Genomic DNA, 21,545 nt, shown 5'->3' with positions numbered 1-21,545 from the left:
TCCAAAAGACATTAGGAATAAGGCTGTCTGTGATCAAGGGCGTTAAATTAGATTTGTTCTTCTGACAACTCCAGCCTCTTTTAACACATTCACTCCAGGCAAATAAGGAACTCCCAGGTTTTAATTCAAAACTTAGTAATTCTAGTCAGCAGATTTTCTGATTTGTGAATTGCAGAAATAATTACAGATTTGATAAAAATAACTGCAGATCTGATAAAAAGAAATTCAAGGATTCTATACCAGCTAAGCAAAAGTTTAAAATTCCAGCATCAATCTCCCAGTAGGGGAGTATTGTGCCATCCTTCTGTGCTTCAATCAGTCCTGACTACCAGGACAAAGACTGTGGCAGAGAAAAATGGAAAACCAGCTCTCCCTGTCCCATAATTAGACAGGAAAGAATGTATTATTTTTTCCTTTCATTAGCATTCTACCTCAGTCACAATCTACCTTGTGTAATGCACAGAAAACAGAGATCTTGAGAATGATTAGAGAGTGCTTATAGAAAAATGATGGCAAAACAGATAAAGGCCCCTAGGTACCACAGAAACACAAATGATAAATCGCTGTGTGCTAGCACAGAGGGGTTGGAGTGTGTAAGGATGGACACACTTCCACAGTGTTCTGTCACACAATTACACCTCTGTAAAAATACCATGGGGAAATGGGGAATTCCCTGTGGAACAGATTTTATGCCCTATTTAAAACAGTGGGGAAGTTGGAATTTAGGACCTTAACCACTCATGTTAGCAGGGTAATAAATAGCAAAGAGAGATTGTTTTTCTCTGTGTATGTCAGCCAGCAGAATTATACAAAACACCTTGACTGTGCTTGCCCCTGGATGATGCACAGACAGCTCTGGAGCATCCATGTGAAAATCTTGCACTATTTATCTCCAGTTGTTTAGGATTTACTTTTCTCAAGATAAAGCTTCTAGCTGCTTTTCCACTCTATTTCACAAACTTTTGTTTCAGGTACACTTATTTAATCAGGATTACTGTCAGGTGGATTTTCTGAATAAAACTTCCAGCAACATCATTAATACAATGTTCAGTATTGTTGGAATTTAACCCAACACTTTGATGAATTGCTAACCAGGTAATAAGGAGCAGTCCCATGAACTACTGTTGTTGCAGGCAATAAGGGTGAGAACTACCTGGCAACTGTTTGGGGAAAACAAAGCAGCAGGAGGGTCAGCACATCAGAGCAGTAGTGCTGCTGAAGGTACTGTCAGAGATGGCCAGACACCTTTCCAGAAGCACTCACTGCAGGGTGAAGAGTTGTCTGGCAGTGTAGAGCATCCTTCAGCAGTGCTTGGCCCAACACACCACGGAGGCCGTGGGTATGTATGAGTGTCCTGAGCTGCATTTCCAGCCAGGACACGCTCCTGAGGAGCCTCCTGGCTGAGGGGGAGAAAACCTGCCAGTGACATGGATGTCTAACAGGAAGCCACTGGCTGCTCTGGAGGGTCCCACCTGTGGCTGCCCCAGGCAGTGCTCCAGCTGTGCTCCAGCTGCTCGGGGACCCTGCCCTCTGCACAGCACGCTGCGGAAAATTCACCTGTTTGATCCTTTTCAGTCCAGTGAAGGTCACTCTGAACAACTGTGCAGCCTAATCTAGGTTCAGATTATTATTATTATCAGTTTGCAGATCATTCAGCAAACTTTATCATGTTTCCTGTTCAAAAACTCTCTGTGCTCGCTCCTCTGCCAATCGTCCCCACGTTTTATATCAATGATTCTTTTACAATACAAAGTATTTGAGATGGGATAGAACTATCAATGAAAGCTGAGCTCTTTATGGGAAGAACTTAAAGACAGTTTTGATTTGGTTTGTTTTATTTTGAACTTAGGTATGAGTACTCACATTTACTAAACCCTTTTTCACTTTTAGGTCTCTTTCTATTTATGTACAATATTGACAGAGAACGTCAAAAGAGGAAAAACCTCAACCACTTTTCATAAGAAAATTATTACTATTTTCATATTTTCTGAGAAAATGTTGGATCAGTTTACTTTCAGCTCTGATGTGCTCTCAGATTGTCTAAGATACTTTTTCCTGAGGAAAGGATGGTGAACGTGGACTGCCAATACAACCTTTGAGTGCTCTGAAAGTTTTAAGGCCAAAGATAAAAGTAAAAATATTTTGATATTTTTAATTTACAGTCAGAATTAGTGTGAGCTGGTACATAAGTGTGATTTCAACAAAATGCTATTCAACCAATCAAAGGGTGACATCTAATTTTTGTCAGCTACCAGAGTGTTTCTTCCTTGAAATTGAATTAACACTTTTTATTTCCCCGAACCTGAAAGGGAGAGTTGGATTCCCTAGATCTCTTCCTAACAAATGACCCCATGTAATTTATCTTCACATGCTCATCTTAGCAGCAGATCTAAGCCAAGCAGTAAGACACACTGCTGTTTGAATTAGATTATCTGTTTCACCAAAACACTCCTGAGCCTTGGTGACGCTGTGTGAGCCCATGGCCACGCTCTGTGTCTCACTCCAGCCCAGTCAGGAGGGCAAACAGAGCCCTGCAAACACAGTGCTTACAGAGCCCTGTGCTGCACAGCTGCTGGCTGCACAGGCTGCACTGGCACCATGGTGACAGCACCAACAATGGAGCCACAGGTGACAATGGCACTTAGGGCAGGATGGGCCAACAGGACCCCGAGTCTGGCACAGCACAGAACAGGAGGGTTAACCACGAGGGATTTCTACCAGAATCCTTCCTAGAGGTCTGTGCTGGCCATATTGCTCCTTGCCTTACCCTTTGGAAAACACTGGTTGCAGTTTGCTTCAGAGTCATTCCTGCATCACCAGTGCTGCAGAACCTTTTTCAGAGGCAGTGAGAACACTGGAGAGGAAGGGCAGCCCAACCCAAACCCTCCTCTTGTCCCTGCATTCCACACCCAGGGCTCTGTCAGTGGTACCCAGGGGTTCTGCTCTGAAGGGTCTCTGCAGAAGGGAAGGAACAAGGGAGTGCTCTGGGCTCTGCTTCATGCACAGCAGGCTGGCCCAGTGCAAATCAGACCAGAAAAGTACATGTCCTTGTGCAACCTTCTGGGACAGAGAAGGGTCATGGGGCAAAATACAAGGAAGAGAAAAAATATTTTATGGACTAAATAAGATTTTTGCAGAATAACAAACCAGTGCAAGAGAGAATTCCAAAGGAGGAACACTGTGCTGAGAGTAAATGAGATTGAACCTTCTCCTGCTCAGAGGTGTCAAAAGCCAAGACACTGCCAGTGCAGAGGGTCTGCTGAGACAAATGTCACACAGAGGGTATCAAGACACAAACATATGTCCAACCAGCAAATTACATGACAGCCTAATTCAACAACAAACAAGAGTAGGTCACTTTAAGAGAATGATTAATACATGAGATTGCTGTGCATGCAGCCTTATCTGAGAGCAAACCTTGTATGTGGGTGTGAACCCCTGCTAAAGTCAGCTCTATCTCTGCTGTACAACAGCTACAAGAATAATTACAATAATTAATGGAGAGCAGCGATAAAGGAACAATTGCCCACCTGTATATTGACAGACCTCAATGTCTTTACTTCTTTTTTTCACACCTCCTGCCTTTTGCAGTGATTGTTGACTACCATGAAGCCCTTTGCAGCCTCACACTGGGCTGTTTGCTCATAGCCAGGCTGTTCAGCCTGTGAGTGACAGAGCTCAGAGTTTAAAATTCTAAATTGTGTTTAGTCTCCAGTGGCTCAGGTTGCTACACTGGATCACAGAGGGCAACAAGATGAAAACACCAATATTCACTATATAAAACAAAAGACCTCAAAATACAGGAATGTAGGAGTGGGTGAATAATGTCTGGAGAATACCCTGTTGGAAAGTTTTTTGCAGGTTGCCCAACACAGCAGACCTGCCACACAGGCTGTGGTTTCTTGCTGAACTGTGCTGCCCTCACCTTTGGCATGTCTCAGCAGGACAGAGGAAGGGTTTGTGAGAGAAGGGTTTGCCTGGCCAGGCTGTCCTCCTCCACTGCCCTGCAGGCTCCAAGGAGCTGCACTGGAAGCCCCTGGGACACAGCAGAGCAGATGTGGGTCCAGAGCAGGGGGATGAGTCTCTTTTCCCTGGGAGTTCATTCACTGCATCCCTGGCACAGGTGGTGAGCTGATGTGGCTTGGGCACAGCCACTAAAGAATAAAAAGGAACTTAGAACTGAAGAGGAGTTTAGGAAATGCTTTAGGGCTGCTGAACAGAGGGTAGATAACTGACAGGCCTGCAGATGCTGTCAGTGCTATAAAATCACAGAATGAAAGAATGGTTTGGGCTGGAGGAACCCTTCAGCTCAGTCAAGGCTGCTCTGGATGTTCTAAGGGGTGACCACCTGAGCACCCCTCCCTCTGCACCATGGTCACCCACAGCAGGAGGAAGAATTCACAGCACACCAAGCAGACATTTGCCCTTAACTGACAGTGTTGCACTGGGGAAGAGCAGTAAATTACTTTTGAGTTCCCCACGTTTGCCCACAGAGATGTTGATTTTAGATGTGGCTGTGCCAGAGCTCAGAAGTGGCTCTCCAATCCTTCCCACACTCAAATTAACTAACAAGTCCTGAAGCTAATGTGCAGTAACACAGTCTGTCAGGACCCTGCAGAAACTCCTTTGCACATGCAGGAACATTAATTTGCTGTGCTGCCTTGATACCATTCCATCTACAGATACAAATTCAATTTTAACCGTAAATCTCATAGAAGTATTATATGAGTAATTATCTAAACCTGCCAAAAATTATGTATGATTACAAATAGTAATTATGTATTTCTGTTAAAAATATATTACTGAGCCTGTGGCCATGCAAGGACCAGGGGATGGGCAATAGGGTAAGGTATCAGGGCAATCCTTGCCTCATGAGACAGAAAACAAGAAGGGGTGGGTGAAAAAGGCATGGAAAGCCAGTTTGCTCTTTATATATACTTGCCATCTTTCAGTAGATAAAATTTTTTAAACCATTTATTATTATTATTACTATTATCTAGTTGCTAAGAGGGAAACAGTGAGTAGAACTAAAACACACAAAAACACTCACACCCAATTTCTGCTCTCTGCTTGAGGGGAGCATGACACTGAAAAGCTCTTACAGAGCTCCAGAGTGGTCTGAAGAGCTGGAAACTATTCATGGAACAATGTATTTTTGGCAAGCCTTGCTCTGGCTGACAGCACTCATGTTGGAGAAAGGAAGAGTTTGTGTGATATAAAAACTGCATCCCTTCCCCTCACCTTCATCTGCCCTGAGCAGACCCATGATGAGCAGACACTCTCAGGGATGCACACACCCTGCTGGCCTGCTGTTACCACCCTCAATCAATAAGGACAATTTAGAGTGCTGGTAGCTCTGTGCACACTTCCAGTGTCCCAGGGGATCAATACAAATCAGAATCACAGCTGGCTGGTGAGAAGTAATGAGATTATGATCACAAAAGGCAAGCTTCCCAAATTTTTTCTTGGTGTATGCTAAAACATCATACTTTTCTATCTGTCCACGAGCCATAAAATAGCAGTATTTAAACATATTATACCTATTAAGAAAAAACCCATAAAAGACATAGTTTTATCTGCCTTTTTTCTACTAATTTTTTTAACTTTTTCTTTGCGAATGCAGTATTTCTTTCCCTTGAATGCAACTGTGAGATTTGACTTCCTCACTCTTGGAAAGGGACCATACATGTATAAAATGGCACCAAATCTTCCACAGGTTTCTCCTGAATAGGACTGCCACTTGCAAAAAGCTTGGTCTTGTGTGATAGCAATAGCTGTCCATCCATGGCTCAGGGATGCCTCAGGCTGGCTAAAATCACACATGTGTACTAAGACAACCAATTTATTCTAACAGTCTTAATAGTTACAGGATGTTTAGTGCAGCTGAAAAAGCAGAATCTAAGCTCCTGTCCTCTTTGCTGATACTCCTCTTGGATGTCCTGAGTGATGGCAGCAGGCTCTGCTCTCCTGCAGTGCCTCTGCTCACAGTCCTCAACAGCCTGAGGCAAACTCTGCCTTTATGGCTGCAATCATGTCATTTCACAGGTGGTCTGGGCCAGTGCTTACAGTCCTTCCTGAGCATCTCTCAGCACACAGCCCTGCCAGCTCTGTTTTACAAGCAGCTGTAAAAGACAGGACCAGTGGAACCCCCATGATGAGCTACAGAGCACGACTGGCATGAGGTTTACTAGTGATGGAGGGGATGTGGGGAGAATAAACAATCATGAAGGGAACAGAGATCTTCATAATTTCTGCAATAAATATGGGAACATTCACATTTTACTAGCATTGCAAGTAACAACTAGTTAAATAAATGGATTATATATGAATCTTACCTGGGAGGAAATGAGATGTCCAGTTCATACAATTTGTCTTTAAAGACTGACAGCTCTCTGTCAAATTCTAAAAGCTATAAAAGATAGAAATAAATGCATTCACTCTTTTATGTTGAACTGCAGCAATTTAAAAATACTACATTATATAAAAGGAAATAAAAAGAGACTATGATAACATACAGCTTGAGGTATAGACTCTAGAATAGTTTTTATAACACCGTGCAACAACCATCTGGACTATTTTGATAAACAGTGCCTTGAGAAAAGTGTTGAAACATTCGTTTTCCTCAGTGAAAGTTGTAACACCAGCTCTTCACAGCTCTGCCTGCAAGTGCACCTACACTGCAGCAAGGCCACATTTCTTGAAATTTCCTTAGCAGTCTTTTCAGAGATAAACCAGATTAGCACTAAAAAAGAGCAGCAAACTGATATGCTAACAGCCCATGAGAATGTCAGGAAATGCATCACACTGCTCTGTGTTCTCTTTGGTGCAGAGCAGCAGGTACAACACTCACAAGGATGGGCACATCACTCCTCCCCAGCAGAGCCAGCAGAGCTCCTGAGCACAGAGGGAAAGGTGACAGCAGCTGAGGGTGTTCCAGCAGAGCACCAAACAGGGCTTTAACAGAGGTGTTCCACAATCCAGATTTAATGTCCTGTATCAACATCAGTCCCACGCATTTGTTTTCCCCTGGACCTCTACAGAGTGGATAAATACTCACAGTCTTTGTTAATAAACACAAACCCACTCACAGGAACCCAGGGATGACTGCCCCCACTAAACCCTAAGAGCTCTGATGGCCACAAGCTGCAGCCCCGAGCCCCAGGCACTGCCAGCCCGGCACAGGAGCTGCTCCTGCACACAGCAGTGTCCTGGCACTGTCCCACTGTCTGCCCACTCTTCATTAATCATGTCCATCTCACAGCTGTGCTGACACCATCCTAGCAATGGCAGAGGTTCCCAAAGAAATGAGATCGTGTCCCTCTTTCCCCTCTGTCACCTCATAAATCATTCCTGAAACGTGCAATTAGCAGCTACTTGTACACATTAATTATCTGTGTGAAAAGCACTACCTGAACCACCTGCACTGTAGATTAGCTCCCTCTCCACGGAGACTCCCCAGCTCTCTGCAGCCCCTCCTGTACATGGAGATGCCAGATGATGGGCAAAAAGCTTTTCCTGCTGAACTTTCCCTGACATCCAACTCTGAGTGCTGGAAAGGATTCTGCAATGCCAACGACTGCCACAACCTGTGCCTGTCCTAACATCTGACTGAAAGCCTGAGAACTTAATATGTTTGGATAAATATTTCAAAATATCTGTGTGGAAACACAGTATATATCTGATAATACACTCAATCCTTGAAGTGTTGGGCTGGCCCAGCACTCGCTGGTCTAACTGAAGCAACCTCAACATACTTGAAGAATAAATGGATGTTTCCATCATCACTAATGTTTCCAGACTGGTTCTGTATTCCAGTAATCAGAACAGATTGGCATCCACAATACACACACACACAGGCCATGAAAACAAAAGTTACCATCCCTCCCCTGCTCCATGTGCCTCCACCTTAAACCCACATGGATCTGGGACAGCAAAACAAGTTGCCATCCCCCGTTAGAACTATCAGCTGAAATGTATGTGTGTGCATGTTTCCTGCTGTTCCCAGTAAACAGCTCAGGGCAGGGCAGGGGAGGGAGGAGAAAGGCTGTTTCTGAAGTGTTAAACTGAGGACTGAATGAAAGAACAATGCTCCACAGAACACAATGGTATAAATTACTCATGGGCATCCCAAGGGTTGGCAAAGTTCAATGGAGGCATTGTCCTCTCACACCAATTCACATTTTCAAAATTTTATACACTCAGATTGTTCTTGCTATGATGATATTTGCAAACTCAGTGAGGCCTGGGGCTTAGAGGACTAAGCATCTGGGTGTGCATTATCACCCACGGAGGTTCCTGCTGTGTCTGTTTGCTGCAGTTGTGTTTGCAGTGCCTGTGCTATGCAGATGAGCTGCTGACACTGGGGACAGATAACAGAAACAAGACAGCATTGTGTTCTGTGCTGCCAGTTTCCCAAGCTTCCCCAGGTAGAGAGACAGCTTCAACCTGAAGCCAAAGCCCAGCTAGGAGCCTAGAAGGATTTAGGGAATGCTCATGCTGAAGAATTCATCCTGCCATGTAAAACAGCCCAATATTTTTAATGGATTATTTGCAAAAGCTTTTACTTCCTTCTGTGTATTAAATAATTATGCACTTTTATAAATTATTTTTCCTAGTTACTGACTGTTGCAGTACCTGTCCCCCTCTGTCCAAACACATCCCCCCGTGTGCAGCTGCTCACTGCTGTGAGGGCAAGGACAGGTTATCTGTGTGCTCAGGGGGAGCACTGGGAGCCCCCACAGCCTCTCTGTGCTCCCCTGGCACTGCAGGCAGGGAGAAAGGAAAGGGAGATGGTGAAAACCTGAACTGTGCATTCTGAGAAAACTGCAGCTATTCTGTTCAGTGCAAGAGTATGTTTTAATGATTATTTTTCGGAGTGAAAAGCACTTGCATTCTCTTTTATAACTGCAATCTCAAAATGCAGGATTTTGATGCAAATGCAAAGTGTTCACTAGGTCTTGTCACAAACAATTACAAATGTCACTTGCCCTGAAAGCAGCTTTAGTAAGAGAAGGGCCTGGCGCAGGCACCAGTCAATTCTATCTGCTTTAGGACAGGTACCCGTGTGCCTGGAGCACCCTGCACCACAGAAAATGAAGGAAAATTAACATGGGCAAGATGATACTGAGGAGCAGGCAGAATTTCACAGGGTAATGCTTTCACTTTTAAAGCACCAAACATTGTCTTTAGAAAGCCCACCTGGACCTTACTCCTTTCATGGCAATTTCACCACAAACTGCTCACTCATTTCATATGAACCAACCAGCACCATGAATAATGCCATTGCTGCAACTGGAAACAAGAGTATGTCTGTCACTCTAAATGCCTTAAAAATTATAAAAAAATAAGTTCAAATGCTAAAAATCAATATATTGTTTTATTTAATCTACTCATAATAAGGTCATCCTTAACAACCAAATCTTTAAGGTGTTACATGATACGCTGTGGTAATTTGAGCAATTACACAGAGATTTTAAAATGCTGTGACTGGCAGATCCTTTCAGAATTACATGTCATAGGCAGTTGTCAGGAGACTTTCTTTTTTCTCCAAACACAGTTTCACCACGGTATTTATAGCTAAATAAGAGTGAATATGATGCAAGGTCTATGTTTTATCTGCTCCAACACCAAGTGGATGATATTACATCAAGATGTTTGCTCTACAATGTCCAGTGACCATCCCAACAGGAATGTCTGGTGAACACCTGAATGAAAATACCATCCATCCATCCATCATCCATCCAATCATCCATCCATCCATCATCCATCCATCCATCCATCATCCATCCATCCATCCATCCATCCATCCATCCATCCATCATCCATCCATCATCCATCCATCCATCCATCCATCCATCCATCCATCCATCCATCATCCATCCATCCATCCATCCATCATCCATCCACCCATCCATCCATCATCCATCCATCCATCATCCATCCATCCATCCATCCATCATCCATCCCCCATCCATCCATCATCCATCCATCATCCATCCATCCATCCATCATCCATCCATCCATCCATCCATCATCCATCCATCCATCCATCCATCCATCATCCATCCACCCATCCATCCATCATCCATCCATCCATCCATCCATCATCCATCCACCCATCCATCCATCATCCATCCATCCATCATCCATCCATCCATCCATCCATCATCCATCCATCCATCATCCATCCATCCATCCATCCATCATCCATCCCCCATCCATCCATCATCCATCCATCATCCATCCATCCATCCATCATCCATCCATCCATCCATCCATCATCCATCCATCCATCATCCATCCATCCATCCATCCATCCATCCATCCATCATCCATCCATCCATCCATCCATCCATCATCCATCCACCCCTCCATCCATCATCCATCCATCCATCATCCATCCATCCATCATCCATCCATCCATCCATCATCCATCCATCCATCATCCATCCATCCATCCATCCATCCATCCATCATCCATCCACCCATCCATCCATCATCCATCCATCCATCATCCATCCATCCATCATCCATCCATCCATCCATCCATCCATCCATCATCCATCATCCATCCATCCATCCATCCATCCATCCATCCATCATCCATCCATCCATCATCCATCCATCCATCTATCCATCATCCATCCATCCATCCATCCATCCATCATCCATCTATCCATCATCCATCCATCCATCATCCATCCATCCATCCATCCATCCATCCATCCATCCATCCATCCATCATCCATCCATCCATCATCCATCCATCCATCTATCCATCCATCATCCATCCATCCATCCATCATCCATCCACCCATCCATCTATCCATCATCCATCCATCCATCCATCCATCCATCCATCCATCCATCCATCCATCCACCCACCCAGTGTATCAATAGTTTTTAGTCCCTGTGAGCCACTGTGCCCCCACACTGTGGGGAATGCAGTCAGGCAGTGTGTGTAGGAATGACTGCATTTGCAGTAAAGGATATTTCCTATTTAATCTGAGGAGAATTAAAAGTGTTCAGTGATGTCTGTGTCAGCTGCAGTGCCCATCACCTCCTTAGGGAATTATCAAAACTGCTGCTTTCCTAGGGTGCTGTGTATTCTGGAAAACCTGCTGAAGGAGTCTCACTTTTTACTCCCCTTTTTTGGCAGTGTTGTAACATGCATTATGTGCCAGGGTGGAGGAGAAAGCAGTGCACAAAATTCTAAATTTCTACATTATGCAGCTTGCCAGTAATCAAAGAGAGTTATAAGGGAGTTTAGGCAGTTGCAGAAACCTGCTGGCTTCAATTGAAAGCAATGAGGCACTGGTAGAAGGTCAGCATCTCCTGGGCACACTGCAGTGGGCCACCCTGGCTGAAACCAGGCACGAATGAACCCCTTCAAACAGGGCAACTTAATCCAGTCACTGGAGTAGAACAATGGCAATTACTCATCAAGACCTACAGACCAAAGTCAGAGCACTGGTAGATCAGGAGGTGATATTAGCAGCATTTATCAAATCCATCTGCAGGGCCCACCAGAGAATTCACAGCTGTGAAAGGGAAATGAAGTTTCAGACCAAAAAGAGGAGATGAGCACACAGAAGTGACCTCAGAGAATTAAAACATGTGGACCCTGGTCACTGAAACCTCCTTTGCCAGGCTTGTGCAGCACACGTTTTTTCCAAGAGACTTTGGAAAGACAGTAATTTTTCCATCTTTCCAGTCACAGCAAATGATTTAGAAACTGATTCAGCAGTCTACTGACTCCAGGTAAAGGCCTGTGGAAATGCTGATCCTTCCCACTTATCCATGAAAATGCCATACACAACTGTGCCTGATTTTAAAGCTACTTCTTTCTCTAACAAAGACTATGTAAAATGATTTATTACTATGTATTTTAAATCTTAATCTTCTCTCATTGCCAGTCTTTAAAATCATGTTTCACAGAAAGAAAACCCCAAATCACTGAATATAAATGTACCACTTGTGCTATTTTTGTACAATATTATATTTCTGCACATATCTATCTATATATCCTGAATGCAGTGATGTCAAATCCCAAACCTCCACACAAATGTGGATTGTGGCACACAGAACTGGCACCAAGGAGACTGCTGCCAGCACGAGGGGGTGAGGCACAGCAGAGCATGGCCAGCACTGAGGCTGACCCACTGCCGTGGAGGAGCTGCCAGTGAAACCCCTGCAGCAGCTCCAAGGGCTTTCCAAGGGCTCAGGCCCCCCAGAGGTGGCACAGGTATCACAGACAGCCCAGCCAGCGCCCCAGCTGCCCCCAGCTCCTCCAGCAGGGATCTGCTCTCCACCCTGAGAGTGAGGGGCTGTGCCCTGGGACCACCAGCTGGCCACAGCTGGCACACACTTCCCACTTCCTGATGGAAAAATGCATTTTGTTGCTCACTCTCTTGGGATTCCACTGCTTACCTTGACTTAAAAGGAAATTGACTCTGGAAAAATGCATTCATGCAAATTGCCATTTTCACAACTTTGCTGGGACAGACACTAAATATTATTGTAATAATTCATACACTGTGCACAACAGCTTGTGACAAAGCTCCTTCAAAATGTCAGGAAGGACTGAGTCTATGCTGTCTTTAAAACCACAAGACTTTAATTAGGAATATACAGCTTGTGAATATGACACACTCAGTGGATTATTTCATCAAACTTAATATACCTCTTAGTGTAAAACATCAGTTTGTCCCACCTGGGAGTCCAAACCACCATGCACTATCCTGTGGCACAGCTGCATGTGAGTTGCAATTTGGCAAAAGATGAAACATGGAGAATACAGTTCTATTATTACTTGTAGAGTGGTTAAAAATGGAATTTTCCTGAGGAACGACTGTGAAATGTTTCTTACTTGGGCAAAAGTCCCACAAGGGCACACCAGTGCTGGGTGTGGCCTGAGGGAACCATTCACTGCAGGAATCTCTCTCCCAGGGTCACTGGGAGAACTGGGAACAGGCCACTGGGAGCTCCCTGGTCACTGGGAACCTGCAGAGCCCAGCCTGAGGTGCTGCTCTGCCAGCAGGGATTCAGGTTTGTCCCCTCCTGGTGTGGGGCTGCAGGAGGCAGGGAAGATGAGAGGATGCAGCTGTGTCACACACCTGTGTCACACACACAGCCCTGGGAGCAGGGAGGATGAGAGGAGGCACCTGTGTCACACACCTGTGTCACACACCTGTGTCACACACACAGCCCTGGAAGCACAGCCCACCTCTCATCCTCACCCCACCCTCACCTGCAGCTGTGCCTTTTGTACAAAAGTGTCCTCAAGTACAACTTTCCAAATTCAACCCAGTATTTCTCTTCTCTGAGCAATCCTCTGTGCAGGCAAGCTTTCATCTGGAGGTTATCAGGGCTGCCTGAAGAGCACAAGAGGCCTGAGCTACTGCAGAATCATACTTGCCATAGACTTTGGGCAAGATGTGGAAGTATGGTGCTTGTGTGCACAAATATGAACTGTGAGGGATGATGGTGAGACCCAGGAACTTGGGGTCTGGAGTGCAGGTGCAGACATTGCCTCCCTGGAGATCTCCTCCACGTCACACAGGTTAAAAAGGGCCAGCAGAGCATCCTGCAGGCTGGATTACAAATACAGATGCTGAACCTGCTCTTAGGGCTAGACTTAAACAAGAGCCAATGCATAAAAAATAAATATACCACAGTACAGCTGAATTGTCCTTAGGCTGTACAGCAGCTGTACAGGACAGGATGGGGAAAAAGGCCATGAAATAATGTTTGTAACTTTGTGCTAGGCACAAATTTTACACCAGAGTAATTCCTCTATTTGAAGCTTGCAGTAAACAGCTAACCCAACACATCTGGATTGACTTGTTTGTGCAATCTGGATTTACATTTATGTTCTGCTAGTGAGAACAATTTGCTGGTAACATTTCCTCTCTGTCATTTCTCATTTTGCAGTTTATCCCCTGGCAGACCAACTGATCACTAATTTAAGCAAATGCAATTCTAAACACAGGAGTGCTGCCTCTGAATAAAGAAGCAGAGCATGCAGCCATTCTCCTATTAATACTTATGAAAATCAGGCATCTCAGAAGACTATCTTAAACAAAAGAAGCAGTTTCAGGATAGGCAGGATTTCCTTATGACCTGTCTGAGGTAGCAGTGGTCCTAAGCAATCAATTTCCTTTCTCTAGCCTAATTTGCCCTTATACATCATATTCAAGATTTTATCTGGACAGGGGCTGGTTGGCTCAGTGGATAAACCTCTGCCTTTTCACCTCTGGGATCATGGTTCAAGTCAAACCCTGATGAAATGCACTTGATCGTCCTAATCTAGTTCCTAGTGGACAGTATTCCCATTATCTCTAAAAGGGTCAGAGCCAAGGCCATTGGCAAGAGTGCATTGTGCTAGATCTTGTCTGTTGATTAATACATTTCCAGTGATGCCAGACCCTTAATCTTCATAAGCATACATATTCTCACCAAAATCTCAATAGAGGTCCTTGCAGACTGCATCTTTCTGCTCAGTTTGTGCATCATTTCAGGATTTCCTGGGAATACATGCAACCTCACCCCAATAAATTGCTTAAAATTTAGAAGTGTGGTTGCCTGAAACCTGTTTGCAATAACATCTCTAAGTTAAGTAGTATGATAATTGATCACTTTAAATCACTACTTCTCAGAGGGAAAACAAGACCTTTAACTCAATCTGTTCCTACAGCACATTATAATTTTCTTCTCCCACCATAACAATTGAGGCTGAACACACACAGAATAAAGGGAATTTATTCTGTGAAGGGAAACTGAGTCAGAACACACTCTCCATAAGAGTTCCCTGTTTGTCCTCTGCACTAAAGGAGCTGTTGCACAATTCAAGTAAGAAATAGAACCACTTCCATTCCATGAAAATCCAGGCTGGGAATCACTGGGTTCTTCAGAATAACATTCTGCTACAGCAGCAGTGCCCTCTGAGCCCTCTGGTGATCCTGGAGCTGTGTGCAGCAGCCAGCCCACAAGGACAAGGGCTTTGTGTTCTGTGGGGATGGGCAGTGGGGGCTGGGGCAGCAGGGCACAGGGACACAGGGACACAGGGACAGCAGGACACAGGGACACAGGGACAGCAGGGACAGCAGGGACAGCAGGACACAGGGACACAGGGACACAGGGATAGCAGGGACAGCAGGACACAGGGACAGGGATAGCAGGACACAGGGACAGCAGGACACAGGGACAGCAGGACACAGGGACAGCAGGGATAGCAGGACACAGGGACACAGGAACAGCAGGACACAGGGACAGCAGGACACAGGGACAGCAGGACACAGGGACACAGGGATAGCAGGGACAGGGACACAGGGACAGCAGGACACAGGGACAGCAGGACACAGGACCACCAGGACAAGCACAGCTCCACTATTGGTCAGCAGCTTCCACAAAGATGGACAGAAATAAAGAGATCATGATTTTAGCAGGAATATCATCAGGTTCCACTCTTAGACAATTAATTCACTGATCACTTTTACTACACAGTTGTGGTCCAAATCCTGAGAACAGGGCATTGGCTCCTATCTGGATTGATTCTTTAATGCAGATCATAGGAAAGGCAGGAATGTTGGTACCATTCCTCATTTCTAATTGCAGTTAAAGATTATAAAATGATTCCTGATGATTTAGTCATTCCTCTGTAGTCATTACAGGTTTTACATTCTTACTATATATTTATTTAATTGACTACTGAAGAAATACAATTTAGCTTGTGGTTCTTTAGTGCAAGTCAATAACCCGATTACACTTTTTTCATTACGTAATTACCCTTGGCTTGCTTTTCTTTTGATTGTTTTGAAATTAACAGGGAACTCCTTTTGAAAAAAAAACAACAAAAAACCACTTATAGCCTGATCTATCACAAACAATTAAAGAATCTGCAAATACCTGGTAAAAATGTAGCCTACTCAAGAACTCTGCCCCTCTCCTGGGAGCAGTGGCTGATTTTCATCCCTTGAGGGCTGGAGATCAGAAGCTCCAGCCTGTTCTGTGGGAGTGCCATAGGAAATCCAGCAGGGCTGCAGGGCACAGAGGGGTGATGTGCTGGCTCCAGGCAGGGGCTGCAGCCCCAGGAAGGTGTGAGAAGCCCCATTTGTGCTTTTCCAAGCCCCTAGAGCAGGATGACAGCGTGGAAGCAGCGAGCACAGCCCGGCCACAAACTGATTCCTGGCTGATGGAAAGGCTGCAGCTTCCACTGGAGCTGCCTGAGGCCAAGGAGCTCTGCAGGCTGCACCTGCCCAGCCCAGTGCTCCTGAGAGCACCTGACAGCCCAGGCCAGCTCTGGCTGCTGGGCTCACACCTGGTGGGAGCACAGCTCTGACCTGCAGTGCAGAGCACGGGAATTCCATCAAACACTGCTGCAACAGCTGCTTTCAAACTGCCTTTATCTCTTCTCTATCACCACAGAATGGGTAAATCTGGGTGCTCCTTTCTGAAACACAACGATGCAGAATGGTCATTGCACTCTGAGGTAATCAATACAGGTAATTGCTAAGCTAACTTTGGAATAAACTACAGATAAGCCTGAATAAGATACAGAGTAGTTTGGAAAAATTAGACCTGAGAGATTACAGTATGCATTTCGAACTGAATTTCTGTTAAACAGGTTATTTGTATCTATATCATATTTTTTATTAAAAAAATAATTTTTATAAATATATATTAAGATTATTTTTGTTGATTACAATATAAAAAGGAAGGAATAACTGTGTATGGACAATGATAAAATAGCCTGTTGATAATAAATATTTGTCAGGTCTTGTCACATCCGTACACATTCCAATGTTACTGAAGAGACACGGCACTGATAAAAAAATACCCTCTGAAAAATCAATGGATTTTGAGCTAAAGCAGTTGCTAAACACACAGAAAACATCTTTATCCAACAGCCCCAGTGCTGTGAAAATTCCCAAGCCTTGCATTGGTACAGCTAAGGAAAATTTAATCTTCCCAAATACTCATCAGGGCACTCCATCCTGCAGACCTGACAGCCCCACTTATAATTAATTATACAATTTCGATGGGAATATCGACTACACAAAGCTATAAATCATAGAAAAAGTCAATAGGCATGGACACATTCAATCATGTCCCGACCAATGATTACTACTCTTAAAATACAATAATTATTTTCAGGAGCCAGCTTGAATTAAATTCCTGTCAGGCTGGTACAAGAGCGGCGGGTGATGAAGGATGCGATGGATTTTTTGGGCTGAATTCGGCCCAGAGACATTTATCGTGTTGGATGGGTAGTTTGTTTTTAGTGATCATGGTGCTGCGTGTTTAACTAGACCATGAAGATTAGATTATCTCCAATGGCTCATTATATCGTTTATCTCTTTCCTCCGTGTGTGATCGGGAAGATTTCCCACTTCTCCATGCACGAAAGGAATGACTGCTGATTCTGGAATGGAAGTGTCTGAGTGGGATCCTACCTGTACCTGCACACCCCACAGCCCTGCATGTAAATCAGGCAGCAGCCACCCAAAATGCCACCAGGACGTGGCAAACAAGCACCAAGAAGAGCTTTACACAGCTGCAGGAATGCACTGGGGGAAAACATAAATGACAAATACTCCAGCTGTTTTAGTGGAAAAGTTATAATAACAATAAACATAGAGGAAAAATCTGGGTCAGGAATGTGATTAATATGGAAAAAGAAATTGGAAGGAGATTTATTGCTTTGAATTAAATGTCCCCAAAGCTGCTAAACATCAGTGAAAGAAACATTAAGTATTTCCCAGGGATGCATCCACCCTGTGAACTGAAAGCAAGCAGCCCAAGCTGGTCTGGCAGTCAGGGCACCTGCAGGCACAGAGGAGCCCTGAGGAGCCTGTGGGGACACAGGCACAGGAGCCACCTGGGGACAGCAGCAGGCACTGGAGGGAACCAGACCTTCATCCCCGTGGAGCTCACTCATCAAACTCTGCTGACCTCCACAGTGAGTGGAATCCCAGGTCCCACATGGAATCAGTCTCCAGGTGAAGCCAGCTTAAAATGGGAGAGGGTACCAGGGCCTCAGCTGGGCTCCAGCTGCCTGCCCGTGCTGGAGCTGCAGAGCCCTCCAGCAGCCTGGCTCTGGGAGCAGGGGGAGCAGGGAGCAGGAGCAAAGCCAGGGACCCTGCACCAAGCAGCAACGTGCCCTGGGAGTGACACTGCGTGGCTGGGACAGAGCTGGACTGGGACTGGCACTGGCACTGGGACTGGGACTGGGACAGAGCTGGACTGGGACTGGGACTGGGACCGGGACTGGGACTGGGACTGGGACCAGGACTGGGACTGGGACAGAGCTGGACTGGAACCGGGACTGGGACAGAGCTGGACTGGGACTGGCACTGGCACTGGGACTGGGACTGGGACAGAGCTGGACTGGGACTGGGACTGGGACCAGGACTGGGACTGGGACAGAGCTGGACTGGAACCGGGACTGGGACAGAGTTGGACTGGAATCGGGACAGAGCTGGACTGGGACAGAGCTGGACTGGGACTGGCACTGGCACTGGGACCGGGACTGGGACAGAGCTGGACTGGGACTGGGACCAGGACTGGGACTGGGACTGGGACTGGGACCAGGACTGGGACTGGGACAGAGCTGGACTGGAACCGGGACTGGGACAGAGCTGGACTGGGACTGGCACTGGCACTGGGACTGGGACTGGGACAGAGCTGGACTGGAACCGGGACTGGGACTGGGACTGGGACCAGGCCCTCTGCACCCCCTGGACACACAGCTCCTGGGACCCTGGATGAAATGGAGAAAGCTGCAAGCAGTGACACACAGCTCTTCCAAAATCAACTGGCTACCATTTGAAATAAAATCACATTAAAGAAAATACGACGCCCCTCTCCACAGAAAAATCAGAGTAATTTCAAATCAGTGTTTGTGTTCCCTGTCTGCTTAATCCTCTTGGGAAGCCCTGTGCAACTGTCCAAACAGTGACAGTCTGCTGCAGAGCTTGAAATTGCTGCTCTACTCACTCTTGTGCTTCTAGTATATGTTTGTACACTTAGAAGACCCAGGTATTTTCAGAAGGGCTTTGCAGTTAAGGGCTTTTCCTGAGTTACTTTGTGATGTACAATCAGGAGCTGGGCAGAAAAACAGGATGTTTGAAGAAATGCAGACTACAGGACAGATGAGAAAAGTGAATTGTTGGGTACATTTAATTGACAATATTTTTTCTATGAAAAAGAAGGCAAACGCCCAAGTTGAGTCTGTACACAAAGTAACTGGCTAAGTTATGAGGAAATCTGGAGCAGTTATTGTGTTGGCTGAATTATCTCTTCTCATTCTGCAGACAGGAGGGGTGATAAGGATAAAGGGCTGGTTAGGGAAATGTAATTTGTATGTGAGTTCCCAACTTACTCCTCTGAAAGGGCTCAGCAGTGAACTTACCGCAGTGCCATTGTTGTCCCTAAACACGTCTTGGTTAAAATAGTCAAAGAGCTTCTTTTCTAATTGCAGCATAACCTAAATAAAAACAGGGAGAAAGGTCAGCAAAGCTCTTGGACTCAGCGACTCAAGAGCAGCTGCTGGCAGGGACCCTTTCAGGTCCCACAGCCCTTTACAGCACATTCCACATGGCCAAAGCCCTGTCAGCTCCTGGCTGGCAATCACTGACACAGATCCAATTAACTGAGCATTAGGTGTGACAATCTATACCCTCCCCTCCCTTCAGTTATCAGTTTGGAACAACTATATTCATGCTTTGTAGAAAAGAAAGTGAACATTCAACACTGTTTCTATTTACAGAGGGGTGCCAAGAGCATTAAGTTGTTTACCTTTCGGTCATTATCAGATTCACGAAATATCAGCTTGACCACTTCATTGGTGTCAGCTGCCCGGATGGTCTGCATCGTGGCCTTTGCACATAGTGTCTAAGAAAAACATCAGGGAGAAAGGGAAACAAGCTTAGATGCAGCAGAAGACCAGATTTAACTGAACAACAGATGTATCTTCAATGCCCCCCAAGAAATATAATTTGCTGTAGGTCAAAATACAAAGCATTGCTAATTTAAGTAACTTCCACTCGTGATGGGCTTGAAACAATAAACTGAATTACCACTTGGAGAGAAACAGGCAATATTCAGAAAATATCGATCAGGAAAGGCAAACAGGGATTCAGCTGGTACCATGCAGGCAGGCTCCTCCACAGGTATCACAACATGCTGTGTCACACATTACCTCCAAAGCACTGCTTACAGACACTGACCAGGTTTTGTGCTGATTCCCAAGAGCTGATAGCTCCATTGACACTACAGTTCTGTGAGTTAACCCTTGTTTGCAGAAACACCTGCCCTGTAAATTCATGTTACATGTACACTTTGCAAATCCCAAAAATGCTCACACAATCTGACAGCAATTTTCAGTTTACTTAGCATAGCAAATTCCCTCTTTCAAATAAGAGACATCACATCTCTAGATATTCTGAGTACTGGGTGCCTAAAACATATTATGAACCAACATTTTATCAGGCACAGGGGTATGAACTTCCAAGCAAGTGTTGTGCCTCGATCCCTTGGCCCCTGGCCTGGCTGGGACCCAGCTGCACAGGATTGGGAAAGGACATGAAATGGGCTGCTCAAAGGGCTGCCCCTGTGTGGCAACAGGTGAAAATCTGGAGCTTTCAGCAAAGCAGCAAGAGAAGCTTTTACTGTGTGCAGTGTTTGAAGTGCAGGGATCTGCACATGAACATTTTAACTGGGCACGTTTCACAGAGTGTTCTGCAGCCCCCCTGCCTGTGCAAGGCTCCCCTGCCCTCACCTGGCTGCTGAGAACCACAAGGGAAAAGTCAGGAATTGAGGAAATTGTTCACACTGGGCATTGTTCAGAGACACAGAAGTGTCCCCACACCTGGGATACAGCTCAGCACCCAGGGCTGCTGCTGAGGCACACACTGACAGATCTGTATGCCTGGTATGGGTACTGGCAAACACCCTCCTTCTGAATGAAACCTTGCTACAAGCTCTAAAGAAAAGTGTGTTTTGTTAAAGAAAATAGCTTGAGTAAAGAGAGGCAAAGAGATGAATTCCCTGCTCTGCCCACGCCATTCCTTCTAATAATAATCAGACAAAATATGTTCATTTTGCATAATATTAATTTGTAAAATAAATATGTTCTGTTATAGACTTTCACATCTTACTACAAGCTTTTTTCTCTCCATGACAGAAATTCTTATATTTAGATTCATAATCAGAGGTGCAGTGTCTACCAGACACAACACCATGAACTGCTTCTCCTGAAAGCAGAAATACATGCCAATCAGGTATTTAAACAAAAATCCACCTGCTTTAGATCTCAGCTGAGGATCCCAGTGCCATAATGGGAACAATCGTCCATGGACATTTTGCTTCCATTTGATAAAAATTTGATCCTTGATAAATGCCCTCATCTATTGGCACAGTACAAATAAAGAGCAGTGACTTGAGCGTTTTTATTTTTAACAGGTAACCTGAGTGGGATTTGGTAAAAACCCACAAATCTGTAATTCTTCTTACAAGTTTGTGAATGAAATAGGTGTTGATTCCCC

The 21,545-nt window shown here is 45.1% G+C and overlaps 1 protein-coding gene across 2 annotated transcripts in view; it reads right to left on the bottom strand.

Annotated features, from left to right (window-relative positions):
- INPP5A (inositol polyphosphate-5-phosphatase A) overlaps nucleotides 1-21,545 on the bottom strand; it is a 166,317-nt gene that overhangs the window by 9,718 nt on the left and 135,054 nt on the right. For both annotated transcript variants that reach the window (XM_056494986.1, XM_056494987.1), the window contains exons 10-12: nucleotides 19,798-19,893; nucleotides 19,412-19,486; nucleotides 6,336-6,409 (exon numbers count right to left, since the gene is read on the bottom strand). In XM_056494986.1, the coding sequence (XP_056350961.1) occupies nucleotides 6,336-6,409; nucleotides 19,412-19,486; nucleotides 19,798-19,893 (245 nt within the window). The remainder of the gene's footprint in view (nucleotides 1-6,335; nucleotides 6,410-19,411; nucleotides 19,487-19,797; nucleotides 19,894-21,545) is intronic.

Source organism: Oenanthe melanoleuca, chromosome 6 (assembly GCF_029582105.1).
Source record: "Oenanthe melanoleuca isolate GR-GAL-2019-014 chromosome 6, OMel1.0, whole genome shotgun sequence".
NCBI lineage: Eukaryota > Metazoa > Chordata > Aves > Passeriformes > Muscicapidae > Oenanthe > Oenanthe melanoleuca.
Note: the sequence above shows the minus strand (reverse complement) of the source record. Positions and strands in the feature narration are given on the sequence as shown.